This window comes from Psammomys obesus, unplaced genomic scaffold (assembly GCF_907164565.1).
Source record: "Psammomys obesus unplaced genomic scaffold, mPsaObe1.curated_primary_1811, whole genome shotgun sequence".
In the NCBI taxonomy this organism is placed as follows: Eukaryota; Metazoa; Chordata; class Mammalia; order Rodentia; family Muridae; genus Psammomys; species Psammomys obesus.
The window spans coordinates 30,696,501-30,719,391 of NW_026592890.1; the positions used below are offsets into that span (position 1 = coordinate 30,696,501).

At 39.8% G+C, this 22,891-nt stretch overlaps 1 protein-coding gene across 1 annotated transcript in view; it reads right to left on the minus strand.

Annotated features, from left to right (window-relative positions):
- Trappc3l (trafficking protein particle complex subunit 3L) overlaps positions 1–17,004 on the minus strand; it is a 59,336-nt gene extending 42,332 nt beyond the window's left edge. The window contains exons 1-3 of the mRNA XM_055616062.1: positions 16,963–17,004; positions 14,065–14,162; positions 6,160–6,259 (exon numbers count right to left, since the gene is read on the minus strand). Coding sequence (XP_055472037.1) covers positions 6,160–6,259; positions 14,065–14,162; positions 16,963–17,004 — 240 coding nt within the window. The remainder of the gene's footprint in view (positions 1–6,159; positions 6,260–14,064; positions 14,163–16,962) is intronic.
- Positions 17,005–22,891: the final 5,887 nt, after the last annotated feature.

Here is a 22,891-nt window from a genome sequence, read left to right on the forward strand (position 1 = left end):
TTTTTTTTTTTTTTTTTTTGAAAAGTAAAAATGACTGAGAGGTGAAAACCAGGCCTTAGAATGAAGAGGTATCCAGGAGACTGCTGGTCTGTTTGCGAGAATGGGAAAATGTCCTTTTTATTGCTAAGAAAATGTACAGCCATGGAAATGCAAGTTCACGGAAGGAAGGAAGGACGGAAGATGGAAGACAAGAATTTATGGGCGACAGGATGGCTGACAAGACATGAAACATTTGGAAAAGAGAGTGATGGAAAGCAGAGATCTTACATGTTTTAAATTTTAACTCTGACAGTCTTGTATCTAACCTGTGAAGTATTATGCAGCTCAGAGGCTTCTACCTGTAGAAGCGGCTTCATCACTGTTAAGGACATAATATGCTCTCTTAGTGGGGGATGGTGTGTGGACCTTTTTTCTCTTTGGCTGAAATATTATTTTTATCTGTTTTTGTTTGCATTCATTTTCTTTTTTTCTCCTTCTTTCCTTTTTTCTTCTTTTCTTCCTTCCCTTACTCCTTTCTTTCTTCCCTTCCCTGTCTTCCCTCTCTTCTTTTTCTTTCCTCTCTTCCATCATCACCCTCTATATACCATTTTCCACTAGATTCCTTTTCAATTTGGTACATAGAGACTGCTCTTGTATAATTTCTACAGAGAAAACTTCACCACCAGGTACAAACACACCATAGATCTTCATGAAAGGGGCCGAGGTATTATTTCAAAACAAACTGGGTTTTTTTTTAAATTTTATTTATTTATTTATTTATTTATTTATTTATTTATTTATTTATTTTTTAAGACAAGTTTTCTCTGTGTGGCCTTGGCTGTCCTGGATTCACTTTGTAGACCAGGCTGACCTCGAACTCACAGAGATCTGCCTGCCTCTCCCTAAACAAGAAAATCATGAAATTTGCAGGCAAATGGATGGAACTAGAAACGATCAACCTGAGTGAGGTAAACCAGAAGCAGAAAGACACATATGGTATATACTCAGTTATAAGTGGATATTAGCCACATAATATAGGATAAGCATACTAAAATCTATAGTCCTAAAGAATCTAAACAACAAGGAGGACCTTAGGGAAGATACTTAATCCTCATTAAGAAGGGCAAACAGGATAGATACTGGAAGTAGAAGATGAGGCCCAGGACAGGAGCTATCCAAAGTGGGTCTCTGAAAGACTCTACCCATCAGGGTATCAAAGCAGAGGCTGAGACTCATAGCCAAACTTTGGGCAGAATACAGGAAATCTTATGGAAGAAGGGAGAGATAGAAAGTCCTGGAGAGGACAGGAACTCCACAAGGAGACCAACAGAGTCAATCTGGGGGCGGGGGGGGGGCCTCCAGAGACTGATACTCCAACCAAGGACCATGGAGAGGAATTAGACCCTCTGCTCAGATGAAGCCCATAGGCTGCTTAGTCTCTAAGTGGGTTCCCTAATAAGGGGAACAGGAGCTGTCTCTGACATGAGCTCAGTGACTGCTCTTTGATCACATCTCTGAGGGGTGCAGCCTTGCCAGGCCACAAAGGAAGATGATGCAGCCAGCCTTGATGAGACCTGATAAGCTAGGGTCAAATAGAAGGGGAGGAGGTCCTCTCCTATCAGGGGACTAGGGAAGGGCATATGGAGAGAGAAGGGAGGGTGGGTGGGACAGGGAAGAGACAAGGGGGGATACAAAGTGAATAACTTGTAACAAATAATAAAATAATAAATTAATAATTTTTTAAAAGAAAGAAAGGGGCTGAGGGAGCCCATAACAGTCTGACAAGCATGCACATGCCCCTCCCTGTTAGAGAAAAGCTCTCTTCCCAAAGGCCCTAAACAAAAGCTTGCTTTCATTTCTTCTCCCTTCTTCCTTCTCATCTTTTTTTTTCTTTCACTTTTCCAACTAATATTTCATTTTACCAAGTCCCAAGTTCTAGCTTAGGACCCTTAAAATGAACTACTAAACATGCACCATAGTCCTTACTGGAACTGCTATTTTGGGGTTTGGTTGTATAATCTTCCGGTAGCCAACAGCACACAGACAACATTCTCCAGATGAGCTCAGGTAACAAGAATGTTCCATGTGAGACTTTCATCACTGTAGCCAAGAATAACTTTCCTAAATTATTTGTTAGAGATTTTTTGGAGAATAATTTTGATTAGGAAAAAAGTTAATTCTTTCTGTTTTGTTTTGTTTTATTTTGTATTGACACAGTGTCTTATTCTGTAGACGGTTTCAATTTCTGTGTAGCTTAGGTTGGTCTTGAACTCATGATCCTCCTGCCTCACAGTTCCCAAGTGCTGGAACTACAGTTTATGCCATCACACCTACCTAAAAGTTCTTACATGGATTCCTTTTCTACTAGAGAAGCTGTCTTAGTTAGGGTTTCAACTGCTATGACAAAACATCATGACCAAAAGCAAGTTGGGGAGGAAAGGCTTTATTTGGCTTAGATTTTCATATTGCTGTTCATCACCGAAGGAAGTCAGGACTGGAACTCAAGCAGGGCAGGAATCTGGAGGCAGGAGCTGATGCAGAGGCAATGAAGGAGTGCAGCTTACTGGCTTGCTCCTCATGGCTTGCTCAGACTGCTTTCTTATAGAACTCAAGACCACCAGCCTAGGGCTGGCACCACCCACAATGGGCTGACCCTCCCCGATCAATCACTAATTACACAAATGCCTTACAGACTGATCTTATGGAGATATTTTCTCAATTAAGCTTCCCTCCTTCCAGATAACTCGAATTTGTGTGTCAAGTTGACAAAAGGCTAACCAACACAGAAGCCTAGTTTCCTTGTTTTTCTGATTTAGATGAATCAGAGGGATTGCCACCCTAGATCCACAGAGCTAAGAATAACTAACACCCAGAGAAAACTGAAGGGGCCCCTGTGCTACTGTGCTGCTCACTTTGGAGATGACTTGGACCAACAGCCAGTATCTCCTAGTATATCCCAATGTACTGAGCACAGATCAGATGAGCTCCAATCTTTTAGTGCATGACAGAAGATAACCTCCAGTTCTTTCACAAACGTCCATTCCCAACCAGTTATCTGATTTATTAAAATAACCTGCTAATCACGTTCCTGTGAAACATAACTATGTTACAGTATTTAAATAGAAAATATGTAGATCATATAAACAGAACCAGAGGAATAAATTAAAAGGTCTACTGATCTATGAACATGTTTTTAGAAGGGAGTCCAAATCAGCTCTTAAAATTAATTTCATTTTCAGATGTCAACCCTAACAAACAAGCTTAAATGCAAGAGCTTTTATTTCCCATATTATATGACTGTGCAAAGTTATCAGCCAGTGTTCTGTCTTAATACTCCGGAAGCTTGGTTTTTCTTACGTATATTTTAAATTTAAAATTTATATGCATTTAAAGACTCTGGGATGAATTCCAGTAAAGCCCAAGGGAAGTCATTCCCAAAGCAATCTCAGAATCATCATTATTGGAATACAATGATTCACAAATCAAAAGGCTGGGGGAGGTACCAGTGGGAACTCGATAAGCAGAGCCCTATATGCTAATACATTTCTATTACAGTGTTTACATTAAAATGACAAGTATTTTTATAGAATCCCTCTCCTAACTGGCTTAGTAAAAAAGCTGTTTCATTTTAAAACTTCAGCTTTCAAGTCGTGGGGAGACAGTTGAGTTGGCGAAGTGTCTGCCATGTAAGGGTAAGGACCTGTATGATGCCCGGTAGCCACATAAAGAGCCAGGTGTGGCCGCATGTGAAAAAGGCAGATGTAATCGCATGTGTTATAATCCCAGATGCTGTGGAGGATGAGACAGGGCCTCTCTGGCCAGGCAGCCTAGGTGAATGGGGGACACCATGATAATGAGAGACCTCATAGGCGGTGCCTCAGACCTCAGGTCTGACATCTGGGGTTGACCTCTGGGCTCCACGCATGTGCACCTACACTTACATGTTCTCCCACACGTGAATATTCACACAACACTGCTGCTGCAGAATCTTGCTTATCCCACAAATACATACGGAAAGGGGCTGCTTTGTTTTGTTTTGCTTTGCTTTAAAAATAAATGTTTAATGGAATGTTATATTCCCTGTGTTGATGTTGGAAGACAGCTGGATTCCAATCTCAGCCTTATGATTCACTAACCATAAAATAATAACAGTAATAATACAGTGGAAACAACTTTTGTTTGGATTATGGTTCTGAAAGCTTCTTTCTTCATGTATATTACTCATCTCTATCATATTCTTTCTGGAACTTGGTTTTCTTATTGGGGAAAAGAATGGCAATAATCAACGCCTGTTCTGCCTTCTCAGAGCGATGCTCTGAGACTGAAGGACCAAAGCCCGATTCTGCCTGCGTTCAGAATCACAGAGCAAGTGCTGTGTGGTTGGGGTCAAGGCTGTTCGTGTGAAGCGTCCATTTCACCATGTTTGTACTTATCAGAGCTCAGAAGAGAAAAGAAGACGAAACCAGCTTAGTAGGTCTGTTGTGTGAACCGAATTCCACCAACGCCTCCTACGCATCTTGTGCCCTCAAGTACTAACTAGGTCACAGAATAGCAATGCTAGCCTGATAACCACAGGGCTGAGATGAAAGGGCTCTGGCTAAAGATGTGTTATTCTAAGAATGATGAGCTAGTCTTGGATGGTTCCTGGCTGTCTTCTGTATGTCAGGGCTGTGTAGGACTAGCCAGCACATGCATCACATACCAAGGAAAACACAGAAAGCTTTTCTTTTCTCCTGGGAAAATATTGCTCCAGAAAATAATCTCTGATGCTGGTAAACACTAGTCCCTTCCACATGATTAAATTTGGTCCTGCTGTGGGTTGTCCAGTCTATTCGATTTATCCTCACAACGCACTTGCAAGGTATTTGTCTTGTAGGAACAAGTCAAGGAAACACAAGCAATGAACAAAACTGTCAGGCTGAATGAAGAATAGCCTGCAAAAACTTCCATAGCAACTAGGAACTAACAAAATTTGAAAAAAACCAAACAAACAAAAAAAAAAAAAACAAAAAACAAAACCCACAAAACCTCCACTTCCTTATTTCTTCAGACACAGAGACCTATAGACCTAACTGTGGTTTTTCTTTTTTTTTTTTTTTGAGGGGGGGCAACTTTTGGGTGGTTTAGAACCCCTCTCCCCTCTAAATTTGATAGGTCTTCTCTGATTGTTCTCTCTCTCTCTTTTTAACCTTATTTTCAGACCTACATTCAGCCTATCTGGGACCTAATTTGTTCCCTAAAATTCAGGTCATTTGAAACTTCACTCATTTGAAACCTGACTCATTCAGACCTGCAGGAGGAAGCAGAGAGGAAGACTTCAAAGCCCAGTTCCAGGGCTGGAAACCTGGCCTGCTCTTTTCAGGAAGAAGCTTGAAGATCTCAGGATCCAAGCCTGTGTTGCATTTTGTTGTTGTTGTTGGTTTTATTTTTTGTTTTTTTCACAGCTTCCCAACTACACGTTGGCTGCGTAAAGGACGGCATCTCTGCAGCTGCCTTCAGCCTCCAAGACGACCTACCGCCGCCAATACCTGCCAGAGATGCTTTCCCATTGGAGACTTCTTGCTGCAGATGATTGACACCTGCAGGCCATCCCAGAACTTTCCAACGGTAGCCCTGCTGGCAATCTGAACATGAGTCCTCATGCTTGTGTAACACATACTTCACCAGCCAAGCCACCTGCCCAATACCTTGTAAAATACTGTCACCAGTGTGATACACTCACATACACAACACACACACACTCACACACGCTCACACATAATCTCTTACACTCACACATTCTCACATAAATATATATATATATATATATATATATATATATATATACATATATACACCTTGGTCTTCAGTGTATAATACTTACATATCTGTATGAAAATACAAAGATTTTTCAATCATAATCTCCTCTCTCAGCATCTAGCAACATATGGAGATGGAAACTGTGTAGTCCTAACTGGAAACTGCCAAACTCAGAAAGAATTCAAGTTGTTTTTTTGTTGTTTGTTTTGTTTTTCAGACAGAATCTCATGGAGCTTAGGCTGGCCTAGAACTTGTCCACACCTGGAACTCACAATCCTCTTGCCTCAACCCCTCAAATGGTAGAAGTATTGGATTATAGGTGTATATCCTCTTGCTTGACATGTTCCTAGGACACATTGATATAATCAGATATGCGTTTACCTGGGCGATTATGTCGACAATTTCCGAATAACTATGGCATCTTCTCACACAGGATCGAGCCAAAAAGTCTTCCACCAGCCGCGTCCCAATACCGTAACCCCTGTGGATGAAGTTAAGTATAACTTGCACAGTAGATAACAAACTAGGCTGATGGAACACGTCAAATTGTCTTAGATAATGGGTTTGTGTGTGTTCCACCAACCACAGAAGCAGAGATCAGTGTATCCAGGAAATATTAATTAGTCTCTGCAGGCAGAGGAGTATGACTGAGGTTGAAGCTGGCCCAAACTTGACTGTAAATTTAGAGAAAGACAGTTGCCTGGGGCCCAATATTTCTTGCTGCTAGTTATTTCGAAACAGAAAGATCCTTGCTAACTTTTCTGCTGCAGGTGTGGCCCTGGCTACTCAACCTTCCTTTAGTGTACTCATCATGACAGAGGAGCTGCATTTACAAGAGAAGCTGTGCAAGGAAGAGGGGATGGGAACAGAGAAATTTTCTTTAGTTGCCTGTGAAAGTTTCAATACTTAATTTTTTAAGTTTATTTCCCTTCCTTCCCATTATCCCCCTTCCCACCTGTGTGTGTGTCAGGGTGGGCAAGCAACTTCAGAAAACACGTTTTCACCTGATAGAAACTGGAATGATGGGTCCAGGGGAAGGTACATATTTACCTACTAACTCCCCCCCCCCCACTGCCTCTAACAGCAGCTGAAGTTCAATTCAGAAAACTTTCACTGAAGTGTCACACTATAACAGACTACGTGGTTAAGATGGCTCAGCAGCCTCCTTAAACAAGACAGCCCAAGAAACTTAAATTTCTAAGAAGGACCCTAAGAGATGCTACAGTCTCTGTCTTTTAAGAGCCTCTAATCCAGTTACAGAAATAAGACCTTAAAATAGAAACAAAAAGGAATATTATTTTTATAAACTTCTAGCCTTCTCCCACCCCCAAAGGCCTTTACTTTCAAAGCCATATAGAAATAAACAAATAAAACCATCTGGACAGAGCAGCAGAAAACCCAGGACAAATCAGGGTTGAAGTTTTTCAAGGCAATAGTTGAGCCTTGGAACCTAAAAAGTGGAAAAATCTCTGGTAGCTTGGCAGTTATGGGGAAATAGATTTGAGGTCAGAATCCTTAATAATTCACCAAGCCTACTGAGATGTTCTATTTATTAAGAGCAGGACTTCTGTGCAGAGAGAGGGAGAGATGGCTAACCGTTAAAGGCTAGGCGCATAGCCACAAAGATAAGAGCAGGATGTCTATTCCAAAAGACAGCTAAATGGGGACCTTAAGAGTCCAATATTTGCTAATTATTATTATGTATAGTTATGAGCTCAGCCACAGAGGGAGGGCAAAGATGAAAAGAATGTAATGAGCAGCACGTGTACCATACATACAAAATTATGTATATATTGGCTTCCACCAAAGGATACGTTTCTACAAATACGCATTTATATGTGAGATTTAAGATGTGAAATGCTCTCAGAAGCTAGTCAAGAAATTCAAATATGAAAACTTTTCTTTTTTTAAATTAAGCAAGGCCTCACTACAGTATCTCAAGGTTTCTTCTTTGCATACTCTTACTATACTCACGTCTGTTAAGCTATTCACTGGGTTCACCAAGACATATTTTTAATCAAACAGGGGAGTTTCTTTGTCTTCTACAGCTAATCCATATACAACACAGAATTAATTAATGTAAGTCAAATAAATTGGAGTCGTTTCTGGAAATGCTGCAGCAGCTGTATGTCCTAAGCTTAAGCAATGGTATTAGCTCTCACAGACTCAGACAGTTCAGCTAAGAAAGGAAAGAGGCTGCAGATGCCGTGCAGACATTTGCTTCTTTGAAAAAGCAACAATCAAGAAACGCAACAAAATTATTTGTACTGATCCTAAAAAGAACTCACTCCCCCCCCCCCCCCCCCCCCCGCAAAGAAGAGTGTAAGCACATAAAAATGGAAGAAAATAAGAATTTAAAACTTTTTTTTCAAGTTGTACTTTGTGGTGACTTTCTCTGCTTTCTCCTGCAAAAACACCATGGACTCTTTTTAAAACTGAGGGAGGGGCTTATGGGGGGATACAAAATGAATAAAGTGTAATTAATAAAAAATTAAAAAAAAACTAAAAATCCCTAGGCTCAATTTCTCCTTCACCCTGCCTGAATAAGTCTTACAATCCATACATATTTCCCTGCCATAATCTGCTACAGCCCTTTTCACAGTCCACAATTAAAAGGTTAAAAAACTCTAGAGCTAGAACAGTTTAGGTGGGAAGGTCAGTTGGGGAGATGGGGAGAGAACAAGTGATGGGGGGAGTCAACAAATCCATGGTGTATGAAGAAGCTATAACGAGATCTGATACTTGGTAAGCCAATCAAAAATAAGATGATGTCCTGGCTGAGGAGATGGCCCAGCCAGTGATGTGCCTGCCTTGCAAGCACGAAGGCTCTCAGATCCCTAGCACATATGTGAAAGCTCGGCGTGGTAGCAGGAGTGTGTCTGTGAATCTACAACTAAGGGGATGGGAGGAGCTTGCTGGTAGCCAGTGTTGGCAATCAGTGGGCTCTGTGTTCAGTGAGAGATCCTAAAGAAAAAAAAAAAGTTAAGTTGGAGAACTGGCAAGGTGGCTTTGGTAAGTTTTGCGCACAGGCCTGATGAACTGTGTTCGATTCCCAGAGCCTGTAAAGTGGGAGAACTGAAACAATCGCCCAGAGTTGCCTTTTGACCTCCACATACGTGTTATAGCATGTGTGCATGCGCACACATTTTCACACACACACACACACACACACACACACACACACACACACACACACAAAATAAATAAATAAATAAACAAACAAATAAATAAATAAATAAATAATTTAAAAAACAAATTTAAGGTCTGAATCCTGTGCAGGTAGCTTCTGTTTTCAGAAGCCATAGGTTATTAAACAAAAAGCTTAGTTCCAAGGTTGGGTGGGGTCCTCTGAGCAACAATACTGACCAGCCAAGCAAAGCCAGTACAGGGGTGCAACAGTGTCTGATATGTGGTAACCTCCTGGATTTCATGACCTCCCCATGGGAAGAAATTCACGTTTAAGACTGGGGAAATTGAGGGGGGCTTCAATCGATATATATAATGAACAAATTGTGGAAAAAAATGTAAATAAATAAATAAGTAAGTAAAAAGGGATGAATACAACAGCAACCACAACAGGCTGGGAAGGTCCTAGGCCAGAGTAGGGAAGCTACTGTTGTTGTTTTGCTAGGTGGACATATCAAACTGCTTTATAAATAATCGTCTTTATATCTGTGTAATAGTGCTGCTGCCAGCTTTGGTAAGAGAAACTTTTTTTTTTGACCATATTTTCCTAGCGTCCTCAACTTGGGCTTCTAGATCTTTGCAATTCAATTTGAAATTGAGGATCAGCTTTTAAAATTGTGCTTAACAAAGGTAGATAGATAGGTTTTAGTTTAGATTTTTTTGACTGTATAAAATTACTGGAGAAACATTGCTATCATTTTTGCATTTAAAATTTTATTTTACATTATGAACAGTTTTTTTTTCCAAAATAACATTTTTTTGTTATTATAATTTATTACAATTTATTCAATTTGTATCCTGGCTGTGGCCCCCTCCCTCATCTCCTCCCAAGCTCACCCTCTCTCCCTCTTCTCCCCGTATTTCGTTCCCCCAGTTCACTGATAGGGGAGGTCCTTCTCCCCTTCTATTTGACCCTAGCCTATCAGGTCTCATCAGGAGTGGATGCATTGTCTTCCTCTGTGGACTGGCAAGGCTGCTCCCCCCTCAGGGGAAGGTGATAAAAGAGCCTGTCACTGAATTCATGTCAGAGACAGTCCCTGTTCCCCTTACTAGGGATTCCACTTGCAGACTGAGTCTATGGGTTTTAGGTCCTCTCCATGCTTTGTCCTTGGTTGGGGTATCAGTCTCTACAGGTCTCCCAGGTCTCAGGTTTTTTTTTTTTTTTTTTTTTTTTTTGGCTCTGTTGGTCTCTTTTTGGAGCTCCTGTCCCCTCCAGGTCTTTCTATCTCCCACTTCTTTCATAAAATTCCATGCCCTCTGCCCAAAGTTTGGCTATGAGACTCAGCCTCTGCTTTGATACCTCAATCAATAGAGTCTTTCAGAGGCCCTCTGTGGTAGGCTCCTGGCATGTTTCCTGTCTTTTCCTGCTTCCAATGTGTATCACATTTGTCCTTCTGAATGAGGATTGATCATCTTCCCTAGTGTCTGCCTTGTTGTTTAGCTTCTTTAGGAGTATAGAGTTTAGTATGTTTATCCTATACTGTATGTCCAATATCCACTTATGAGTGACTATATGCCATGTGTGTCTTTCTGCTTCTGGGATACCTCACTCAAGATGATCTTTTCTACTTCCCACCATTTGCCTGCAAATTTCATGATTTCCTTGTTTTTAATTGCTGAGTAGTATTCCATTCTGTAAATATACCACAATTTCTGTATTCATTCCTCAGTTGAGGGGCATCTGGGTCCTTTCCAGCTTCTGGCTACTACAAATAGAGCTGCTACAAACACGGTTGAGCAAATGTTCTTGTTGTGTACTTGAGCATTCTTTGGATGTATGACCAGGAGTGGCATACCTGGATCTGGTGGTAGCACTACTCCTAATTGTCTTAGAAAGCGCCAGATTGATTTCCAAAGTGGTTGTACAGGTTTATATTTCCACCAGCAATCGAGGAGGGTTCTCCTTTCTCCACATCCTCTCCAGCATGTGTTGTCACTTGAGTTTTTATCTTAGCCATTCTGATGGGTGTAAGGTGAAATCTCAGGGTCATTTTGATTTGTATCTCCCTGGTGGCTAAGGACGTTGAACATTTCTTTAAGTGTTTCTCTGCCATTTGATATTCCTCTATTGAGAATTCTCCATTTAGCTCTGTACCCAATTTTTAATAGGATTACTAGGTTTGTTGGTGTTTAACTTCTTGAGTTGTTTATATATTCTGGTTATTAGCCCTCTGTCAGATAAAGGGTTGGGTGACGATCCTTTCCCAATCTGTAGACTGTTGTTTTGTGTGTGTGTAGTTGAAAGTAGTGACTCACTTATACTCAGAACATTGAAAATTAATGACCATTGAATGCCAGGCTAAAACATGGGGCCTCAGTATCACTCCTTTCAAGGTGTAGAGAACACTGTGGATGGAGACGCAGAAAGAATGTAAGAGCTGGAGAGATGGGGAGAGGTAAGGAATGTTGACATCTGGGCTTGAAGAATAGAAGACCCAGAAATAAACTCACACACATACGGACACCTGATCTTTGATGCCAAAACCATACAATGGAAAAAAGATAGCATCTTCAACAAATGGTGCTGGTCCAACTGGATGTCTACGTGTAGAAAAATGCAAATAGATCCATACTTATCACCCTTCACAAAACTAAAGTCCAAGTGGATCAAAGACCTCAACATGAATCCAGACACATTAAATCGGTTAGAAGAAAAAGTGGAGAAGGTACTAATTGGTACAGAAGACAACTTCCTGAGCAGAACACCAACAGCACAGGCTCTAAGAGCAACAATCAATAAATGGGACCTCATGAAAACAGAAAAGCTTCTGTAAAGCTAAGGACACCGTCATCAAAACAAAACGAATGCCTACAGATTGGGAAAGAATCTTCACCAACCCTTTATCTGACAGAGGCCAGTATATATAAAGAACTAAAGAACCTGAAAAGCAACAAATCAAGTAATTCAATTAAAAAAATGGGGAACCGAGCTAAACAGAGAATTCTCACTAGAGGAATATCCAATGGCAGAGAAACACTTAAAGAAATGTTCAACATCATTAGCCATCAGGGAAATGCAAATCAAAACGACCCTGAGATTTCACCTTACACCCATCAGAATGGCCAAGATCAAAAACTCAAGTGACAACACTTGCTGGAGAGGTTGCAGAGAAAGGGGAACCCTCCTCCACTGCTGGTGGGAATGTAAATTTGTACAACCACCCTGGAAATCAATCTGGCACTTTCTCAGACAACTAGGAATAGCACTTCCTCAAGATTCAGCTATACCACTCTTAGGCATATATCCAAAAGATGCTCAAGTACACAATAAGGACATTTGCTCAATCATGTTTGTAGCAGCTTTATTTGTAATAGCCAGAAACTGGAAACAACCCAGATGCCCCTCAAGTGAAGAATGGATGCAGAAATTGTGGTACATCTACACAATGGAGTATTACTCAGCAATGAAAAACAAGGAAATCATGAAATTTGCAGGCAAATGGTGGGAACTGGAAAGGATCATCCTGAGTGAGGTATCCCAGAAGCAGAAAGACACACACAGTACATACTCACTCATATAGACATATAATATAGGATAAACCTACTAAAATCTGTACACCTAAAGAAACTAATTAAGAGGGAGGACTCTGGCTAAAATGATGAATCCCCATCCCAAAAGGCAAAGAGGATGGACATCAGAAGAAGAAGAAAACAGGAAACAAGTTAGGAGCCTCCCACAGAGGGCCTCTGAAAGGCTCTGCCCTGCAGACTATTGAAGCAGATGCTGAGACTTATGGCCAACTGTTGGGCAGAGTGCAAGGAATCTTATGAAAGAAGTGGGAAATAGTAAGATCTGGAGAGGAGAGGAGAGGATCTCCACAAGGAGAGCAACAGAACCAAAAAATCTGAGCACAGGAGTCTTTCCTGAGACTGATACTCCAACAAAGGACCATTCATGGAGATAACCTAGAACCCCTGAACAGATGTAGCCCATGGCAGTTCAGTGTCCAAGTGGGTTCCATAGTAATGGGAATAGGGACTGCCTCTGCCATGAACTGATTAGCCTGCTCTTTGATCACCTCCCCCTGATGGGGAGCAGCCTTACCAGGCCACAGAAGATGACAATGCAGCCACTCCTGATGAGATCTGATAGACTAGGATCAGAAGGAAGGAGAGGAAGACCTCCCCTATCAGCAGACTTGAGGAGGGGCATGCCTAGAGAAGGGGGAGGGAAGGTGGGATTGTGAGGGGAGAAGGGAAGGGTTTATGGGGGGATACAAAGTGAATAAAGTGTAATTAATAAAAATTTAAAAAAATGTATTGTGAACATGTGTGAAAGAGTCATAGTGAAACCAACTATTATGTGTAATGGACATGTGCCCAAAAACATTTAAAAACTTAAAAATAGTGACATTGTTGCAATAATTTGATGATCATTCGATTATTTGGGGAAGACTAGAAGGTTGAATATAACCGAGAGGAATCTTCACTAATAAAATAAAAAGGAAAATGGGCTTTATTTAAAAAGGAAAGATGGGGTTTTTATATTCTAAATAGTCTTTAAACACTGGAGTAATGAAAGTACTATACAAGAAAAAGACACTGTCCTTTCCATCAAATCCCTCTTATATCATTCTTTTTCACAGGCTACTACTGCTAGTTTTCTGTTTGTTTGCTTGGTTATTGCATAGCCCCAATAGGCATTCCATGCTTATGTAAGCAAATATCTTCATGGTAAGGAATTATGAAAATTTTAAATCAAAGCAGATATTCCATCATCTTTCTAAAAGAACCTTTAGCCCATCACATTGTCTGCTCATAGGTGACTAATAATGAAATAATTTCCAACCTGAGAAAAGAGAATTTTGCATTCAATAGAGAGGGGAAATTCTTTCCTATTATTTTAAGCTGAGTTTTAAAAAATAATGTTCCGTTCTTGAACGTGGCTCGTAGAAGCCGTGGAGGAGCTGGTGAAGTAGAGCAAGACATTAGAAACAGGGAAAGAAAGAGAGAAAGAGAGAGAGAGAGAAAGAAAGAAAATAGAAAGAAAAAAAGAAAGAAAAAAGAAAGAAAGGAAGGAAGAAAGAAAAAGAAAAAGAAAGAAAACTCAGTAATATCAAGACACAGTAGATATTCTGTAGCAAGGAGACTTCAACTTACATTTTATCTAGGTATTTGTTCACATCCTCATCTTTTTCATAATCCTTGCATAGCTGAGCAACCAGAGCTCCATAGGTGAGTACAAAAAGGTCTTTGTTCTGTAGGGGAGAAAAATGCATGGCTTTGTTACAGGCAATTATGATGGTCTATTGCTGTGTTCTTTATTTTTAATCTATGGGCTGAAATTACACCTGGGCATCAACTTCTCACCTGTCTCACTCGCCCAATACTGTAACAACTTGCACTCTTGAGTCATCATTTACATAGAGTGCTAGGCTGGGAGATGAGCTGAGAAGGAAGTCTACCTTTTCACCTGAGAAGACTGACTTCTCACATCTTCCTTTGCATTTGTATCTATTGCATACCCCGATGCATATTTTTATGGTGGAAGGTTTTTTTTTTAACTATTAATTTCTTATGCAATCATGATTCTGGAAAGACTTATACTTTACACTGCCAGTTTTCAGTTGTAAATAAAAAATGTTGAGTCTTTTCATGACTCTGCATGGCCCCTTCTGAATCCTGGATCTACCAACGTGGCCTTCAAGCTGATCCTGACCACTTTTTTTTTTTTTTTGCTCTTTTTGCTTAAAGAGGAGAGTTTTAGAGGACCCAAATATAAACATTAGTTGCTTCTTTTTTTTTAATAGAACTTCAAATTATGTTCCAATTTTTATTAAAAATTAAAAGCAAAAAGGGGTTCTAGCCAAGCTTCATTTAGTATAGATAAAATGAAAATAATGGAATCAGAACACAAAATTTGATTAGTGCATTTTAAAAGTCTGTCTTGTTCCTGCCAAGAAGTACTTCCCCTGAAAGGGAAGGGAGCCTGGTGAGGACATGTTCCACACAGTCCATCCTAAAGGTCCCAAACAAAGCAACTTGACTTCCATAAAACACCATGACTTTTGATAGAAATAATTCCAACGTTAACTCAATGCCCCAGTGTCCTCACTTGGGGACAGCTGAATGAGTTATGCGGGTTTATATTATGACAAATGTGCCTCCTTGTCAAGTGGACATATTTATTGATGATAAAATTTTAAAGAATCTAAATATTATTTGGTAGATATAGCCCTAATTTATGTGAAAACTAGAAATAAAATGTCAAAAGTATATGTAGCATAAACATAAATTACTTTATATTGCATGTTAATTGGTATTGTGGTAATATATACATTTTAGGTATAAGAAAATAATATTAATACTTTTACTAGGAAATAAGGGATGTAAGCAAAAGACATGAACAAAAAGAATGTTAACCTAACACTGAGGGTCACAAATATTCAATTAGATTCCTGGTAAATACTCCTGGTATCAACTCCCGAAGAGCCTCAACATAGAACACAACAAATACCCAGGAGTTATAGATGAAGCTTCTGCCTAACATAGAAGAAACTGCAACAGAAAATAAAACACTGTTATGTACCAATGTTGCAGCATAGAAATAAACAAAGGTGATGGGTGTGGAGTAGGGAGGGGAAGGAGCAGGGAGAGGGAGAGAGAAGAGGGGAGAAAGGAGGGAGAGGAAGAGGGAAAGAGTAGAGAGAGAAAGAAAGGATGCTGGTGAAATGGAAGAGGAGGGAGAGAGGGGGAGGGAGAAAAGGAATGAGGAGGGGAGGGGGAAATAGAGAGGGGGAGGAAGAGAGAGGAAGGGGAGGAATGTGCTTGTTGCGACTCTACACAAATATGAACTTGCACAAAGGAGAGAGAAAAAAGTGAGCCCCTGCTATATGTTACAGCCTCTAGCCTCAGGTATTTTCTCTCCCTTGGGATATACTAATACATCTTTAAACCTGTTCCCCACCCCCACCCCCAGGTTTCAAGTACAGTGTCTTCATTTTGCTTTATGACCTGAGATTATACTTTGAACTGCATATCTAGCAGGTCTCAAATCCAAACTACAGATCCTAAGAAATATCAACAGGAATTTGTTTACGATTTTTAAAACAATAAAATTAATCACTTTCATGTGAAAAATAGAACTCTAGTAATTCATTCCAGTGGTTTTGGGTACATCAGTATAAAAAAGTTTTTAACTGGTGTGTGTGTGTGTGGTGATTTAGGCACAATATGAACTCTGTGTTATACATTTTTGTCATTTAATAGCTCAACAGTTCAAATAGTTCAAGATCCCAGAATGGCATACAGAATACTTGTAGGCATTTCCAGCTGGTGCTCACCAGGTTGTCAATGCAGCCCTGAGAGCACACAGATGAAATCACCTAATTACACTAAATGCTCACCAGTCCCTGAAATAATTAACACAGCATTAAACATAGCCATAAGTTTTCCTACCTGTAATATCTGGATTATTAAAGCTACAGTTAAAGGTTTTTTTTTAAGCTTTAGGAATAAATGAATTAGGAATATATAGAAAGAACAACAGTGTACATAAAATACAAACAGGTTTAAGACTATGACTTAAGGAATGACTTTTTAATGACAATCTTTTGATTCTTTGTATTTGATGCTCTTTTCCTATTCAATTTACACATAGTTGACTGCACATTTTATTTGCTATTTAATGTAACATTAAATACAGCATATTAATTGATATTTTCATATTTTATCTTAGAGGCAAAAGGAATATTTGATAGTTTATTCAAGTCATCCATCAGCAAAGCATGCCCCAAAATTCTGTATAAAAATTGATTAACCTGCTACACTATTAAGAGATACTTGTAACTATTCCCAGTAGGCTCATTCCCAAACATCATCTTTGCTTCCCTGCTACCTTCTACTTGCAACATTACTTCCCAACAATACAACAAAACAAAACAAAAACAAACAAACAAACAAACAAACAACAACAACAACAAAAAACTAAAACATCCCTCAAGGAAACATTTGCTGGAAGGTAGAAGCAAGGCTCTTTGAAAAAAAAAAAAGTCTTACTATTTTGTGATATTCTGGCCTTTTGTGTGCAGGGCGAGACATCTCTCCTGGTAGGTAGAGAATGTTCTTCGGTTCTTTTCTTCAGTCTGTGGCTCAGACATGCATCAGTAGTCCTCTCGCCTTTTTCTCAGCAAGTTCCTCCTGGGTTTGAGGCAGGAGTGTTCTCCACTGCCTTTGCCCTTTGCTGAATGGAAGAGGAAAAAAATGTGCACAACAGCACTGTCTGGTACCTCTGGAACCTGATGCTGATCAAGGAAGAGCCTCACTTGTAATCCAGGCCCATAAAAGCTCACAGTGTGTGTGAAGTCAAACCCAAAGCACCAAGACACTAAAAATTCTGTAGCCCCAGGGAGTTGATGAGTGGTGTTTTGTTCTGGTGCCAAGGCATTGCTTTAAAGTCATGAACAGAAACTTTCACAATCCAAGATAGATCTAAATGTTTAGCATTATTCACTCTGTATTGATTGTGCTATGAATCAGAGAGATAGGATCAGCAATCCTTAAGCACTAAATTCTTAGTTCAAACCTGACCAACAAATGAGCTTCACATTGTCCCCAGAACAGTGCCTGCCCTCATCTTGTGTCTTTACAACATCCAAATATATCTAGCATCTTGTTTTCAAATGATAATTTTTCATAACAGCACTCAGCAATTTTAAGAAGTCAGAAAGAGGGTATTTTCTTACAGAGCTGTTGCTCAGAATGGGTGCTCTGCAGTTTAATAATGTATAATGATTCTGGCAGAGAGAGGAAGCTCTGAGAGTCCTTTTGATAGTTCATGAGCTATTGGAGGCTCTCTTTATTTATGCAAAAGTACAGATATTTAAAGTTCAAGTAAGAAATCTCATCGTGACAACTGCAGGGTGCGGGATTTCAAAGCTGTTCCAGAAATAGATACAGAAAATGGAGTTGAGAAGGCAGTAGTCAGCTACTTACATCTTGAGAAAATTAGTCCTATTGGTTCTGGCACACTCTTCCTACAAAGTCGGAGCACTTTGAAGAAGAATGTGGTTCATTTGAAGGATCATAGGATGGTTGACCAGGCTCCAATTCAGTTGCAGGTCTCCTATTACTGGCTGTGTGGCCATGGGCCAGCTACTTTATTGCTCTATGGCTCAGTTTCCACATCTGTGAAATAGTCATAGTAATACCTACCTCACAGAATAATTTGAGTATCAAAGAGATGATATGCACCATAAAACACATTATAATGCACTATATAAAAACTAATTACTATAGGTTGTTCTTACAGGTGGTTATGGGATGGAATTCTACACCAAGTGAAGTATTTCCATATACTTGTTTATGTTCTATGAATCTATGGTTTCAGGGAAATCAGTTCTAATGGAGTTGGAAATTTGACAGCTTTTTTTAGGGGTAGACTATAACTTATGTTTACAACTTCACAGCTTACAGTATGGTTTTTGCTATCTGTATCATTTTAATTCAACTACAATCATTGAAGTAGTCAGTATGATAATCATTAACATTTTATAGGATAGGAATATAGAAATAAAAAGACTAATAAGGCTTTTTAAAAATTGTATCTGGATAGTAGGGATCAGAACTAAGTTTGTAGATTCCAAGCAACTCCCTTTTAAAAATCTATTGTATACATTCTAATTTAGTTGGTAAAAAAAAAAAAAAATTAGAAGTTGGGGCTGGAGGGATGGCTCAGAGTTTAAGAGCACTGGTTGCTCTTCCAGAAGTCCTGAGTTCAGTTCCCAGCAACCACACAGTGTCTCCCAACCATCTATAATGAGATCTGGTGCCCTTTTCAGGTATGCAGGTGTACATGCAGACAACACATTGTAAACATAATAAATAATAAAAAAAATCTTTAAAAAATTACAAGTAGATTCTAAACAACTATGAATGTGCAGTTGACAGAATGTTGTCAACTTGGGGCCATGTGGCTTCAAGGTAAGAGACCCAGAGGAAAACGGAAAAGGTCTATGTGCTTGTAGAAAAGGGAAGGTGGTGCTGTGAGCAACAATACAAGAGCAAGGCTGCGTATGATGTGTCTTATCATGGCCAGTACAAAGCTTTAAGGTGTGATGGGTACCAGCAGAAGAAGACAGCTCTCTGTGAGTTAGAGGCCAGCCTGGTCTACGGAGTGAGTTCCAGGACAGCCAACGTTACACAAAGAAACCCTATCTCAACAAACAAACAAAGGAAAGAAAGAAAGGAACTGTCTCAGACTGACAAGGCTGTTTGCTAATGTTAACAGCCCTCCAGAAGGGACCCAGAACCTGAGGAATGTGCTGAGTGTGTGATGGGTACCCTGCACACATCATAGCCAAATACAGCTGTAGTCAATGTCTCTTGGACCCTAGTTTGCTATTTTTCAGACTGTGAAACTCAGCCTTCTTCAACACTTTTTAACATCTGCATGCACCTTGCATTTTCCAAGCCCCTTCTTTGTATGTAAAAACACCCCTTTCTCAAACAGAGAAAAACATAGTTTGGTGCTTCAGAAGGTACTAGAACAGGGAGGAGAACTGTGTCAAAATAATGCTAAAGCATTTTGTTTCTAATTTAAGTAAAAATCTTTAAGGGGTGTAGAAAAGAAATTGGAACTGGGATTGAGAGAAAGAAGTATCCTTTGATCTCAGATTTACCTGGATGTCAGCCACCACAAGTAAATACTCTCTTAGAGGACTCCTCTGCCCAGGTCCTTTGGGAGGCGGCCCTGCAATTGAGTAAAGACCTGAGGAGATCCTAACAGAAGACGACAGCGACTCCAAGCTACCAGAGTACCTGTACAGCGGCTTGATTTTAGTCTTTACTGGGGTCCAGAGAGATGGCTCAGATCCTCCTAAAAAGGCAGGCGTAGCCACATGTGCTGGTTATAACTCCAGCATTGGAGGCTGCGGCAGGCGGACTCTGAGAGCTCACTGGTCAGCCTGCCTAGTGGAACCAGTGAACTTCTGGTTCAGTCCTGTTAGGCCACAGAGGAGAGCTTTGCAGCCAGTCCTGAAGATACCTGATAAAACAGGATCAGATGAATGGGGAGGAGGTCCCCCCTATAAGTGGACTTGGCAAGGGGCACAGTGGAGATGAGGGAGGGAGGGAGGGACTGGGAGGGAATGAGGGATCGGGACACGGCTGGGATACAGAGTTAATAAAATGTAACTGATAAGAAAAAAGTAAAATTCAAAAAAAAAATAAAATAAAGAAAGACCCTCTCATAAACTAAAGTGAGAGGTGAGAGGGGTGACACCAATGCCTTTCCCCAGCCTCCGAATGTAGATGCAGACAATCATGCACAGGTACATGTGTGTGCACACTCACACACACACAAAACAGACACTCCTATCCATTTTAAGCTGATCTCTGCGTTTACTTTAACCTGGTTTCCTTATATAAAATTAACCCGTTCTTCCGCTTTCCACCCCCTAAAGATAGCTATAATGCTCAGATCTGATTTTCACAGTCATAGGCATGGTTGTGTTCAATGAGAGAGAGAGAGAGAGAGAGAGAGAGAGAGAGAGAGAGAGAGAGATTGTGAAACCGGTCCCTCTGAGTAGTTAACGTCCATGTGGGGACTACATGATGGAGAGACAACGGTAAACTAACTTGGGATTCATTTTTATCAAAGCAAACAATTAAAAACCCAGAAATTAAGAAACTTACAGGAAAATATATGGGACTGGAATATATTACAATAAGTGAGAACACAGGTTCAGAAGGATAAGCATGTTTCTTCTATGTAGGTTTTAGCTTTGAATTTTGATACATGTGTATTTATGAGAGAAGGGGGGTGTGTAGTCACCAGAAGCATCTAGGAGAGGCATATACAGGATAATAGAATACATGTGATATTAAAGTAAAAGGGAGGACATGGGGTAGGAGATTAAGTATAGGTGGGGGGAGGGGCAAAGGAAGAGTTAAGCCAAATCCAACGCCCTTGGAAATGGCAAAAAGGAACCTGCAAAGCACATACTTACAGATTTGCATCAACGAAGCCCTTACTCCAATGGGGTTCAACCAGTGCTCTACTGAGTTCTATGCCGCTCTCAGGAGGAATACTCTGCAATTTTCTACCCCATTTCCTCATATACCAGATACTATAATGAGACATTTTAAGATACGAGATAGTAATAACAAAGAAGGATGTGGAATGTGCTACCAAGCTTTGCTATATATGCTTCAGGCTTTGTTTTAAGCATTAAAGCAGGTCTGAGCCAGCTAAAATATCCAGAACTCTCTTAAACCCTATCTTCCTGCCCTACTTAGTGGTTATCACACTGTGGACCTTGGTATTTATCATTCCTATCATGTTTTAAGGCTCCACATATGCTCCTATCCATACAGAATATTTAATAGTACTTCTAACTTTACTTTATAGTGGTGTCATACAGCATGGACCTCATGGTCTCAGACTTTTCCCTCAAGGTTGTTTGTTGAGATTTATCCAGAGATGCCTGTCTCTGAAGATTATTTATACAGATCGACATCATGTCTGTAAAACTTTCTGTAAAGAACCAGATAGTAAATAAAATTAGGTTTTTGCAGCCATACAGATTTTGTCATAATAATTTCATCCTTCTGTTAGCATCAGACAAAACAAGCAGTGGCCAATTTGGCTCCCATACCATATGTTCCTAACTCTGCCTCTGTAGTACACTCGAGTCATGGTTTCTGAATCAGTTTCCTTGTGATTGGATATTGGTGCTGAGATGAGCCTCTTGGTGAGCCTTTGCAACTTCAATACATTTCAGAGGGAAATTATTTGTGGGACTTATAAAATATATATCTTCTACTTTTAGACCATAGAATGCCATGCATCTTTAATAATCTGACTTAGGCAAAACATGTTAAATTTATCTTTTTTATATTTTATCTGTTTTTGTTCATTTGATCACAAGTTAGTGTTACATTAAAAATCTCCCTGTGAAAAAATTCTTCCTTGTTATTTGGCTAGATATGTAAAATATTTACATATTTTAAAGTTATGCAACCATGGACAGACAAATTGGCACTATGATTATCTTCAAAATGCATCATTTTTATTATGATGGAATGTGCACCTAGCCCTTCAGATGAGCCTTGCCTTCTCCTAACATTATTCTTCACCATGATCCATGCTTCCACATCATTGTTTTCAAGCTTTGTGTGTGGTATAGTTTTGGGAGTGTTGCTTGTAAGCAGTATAGCTGTTTTTAGAACACTGCATGGGCAGGTTTAAACCAGATCTGGTATGATGGGTAAAGATGTGTGTCAGCTGTGGTATCAGTCTCTGCAGGGTCCCCAGGCCCAGGTTTTTTGTTTTGTTTTGGTTTTGTTTTTGTTTTTTGTCTGTTTGTTTTGTTTGTTTTTGGCTCTGTTGGTCTCCTTTTGCAGTTCCTGTCCCCTCCATGTCTATTTCCCCTTCTTTCATAAAATTCCATGCCCAAAAGTCATAGGAGGAGAAGAAGGAGGCAGGGAGGGATTGGGAGGAGACTAGGCAGAGGGCCACAGCAGGGTACAAAATGAACACATTGTAATAAATAATAAATAACAAATAACAAATTTTGAAAAGATGTGTGTCAGGCAACTGGTTCCTAATCTTGACTCCTCTATTTATATCTGTGTGGTGCTAGGCAAGTTCCTTAAATTCACCATACCTCAACACTGGTTTATTCAGGAAATCCAATGTTCTTACATTGTTCCTAGCAGACTGTAAGCACTCAGTCATCGTTAGTTCTTTAAAATATTTTATTGTTAATTATTGACACATTGGCTCTCGTTTATACTGTGGTTTTGTCTTTTCTCTTTATCACCCTCCTGTCTTTATTTACTCTCTCCTTTCCTATAAAGATTCTCTTTTTATTCCCTCTCTGTTTTAAATGACTTATACATGGCATATCTAGGTCTTTCAGTGATCATACTTAAAATGTTTATGGTTTATCAAGATATATTAGATACATAGTTTGATAAGTATACA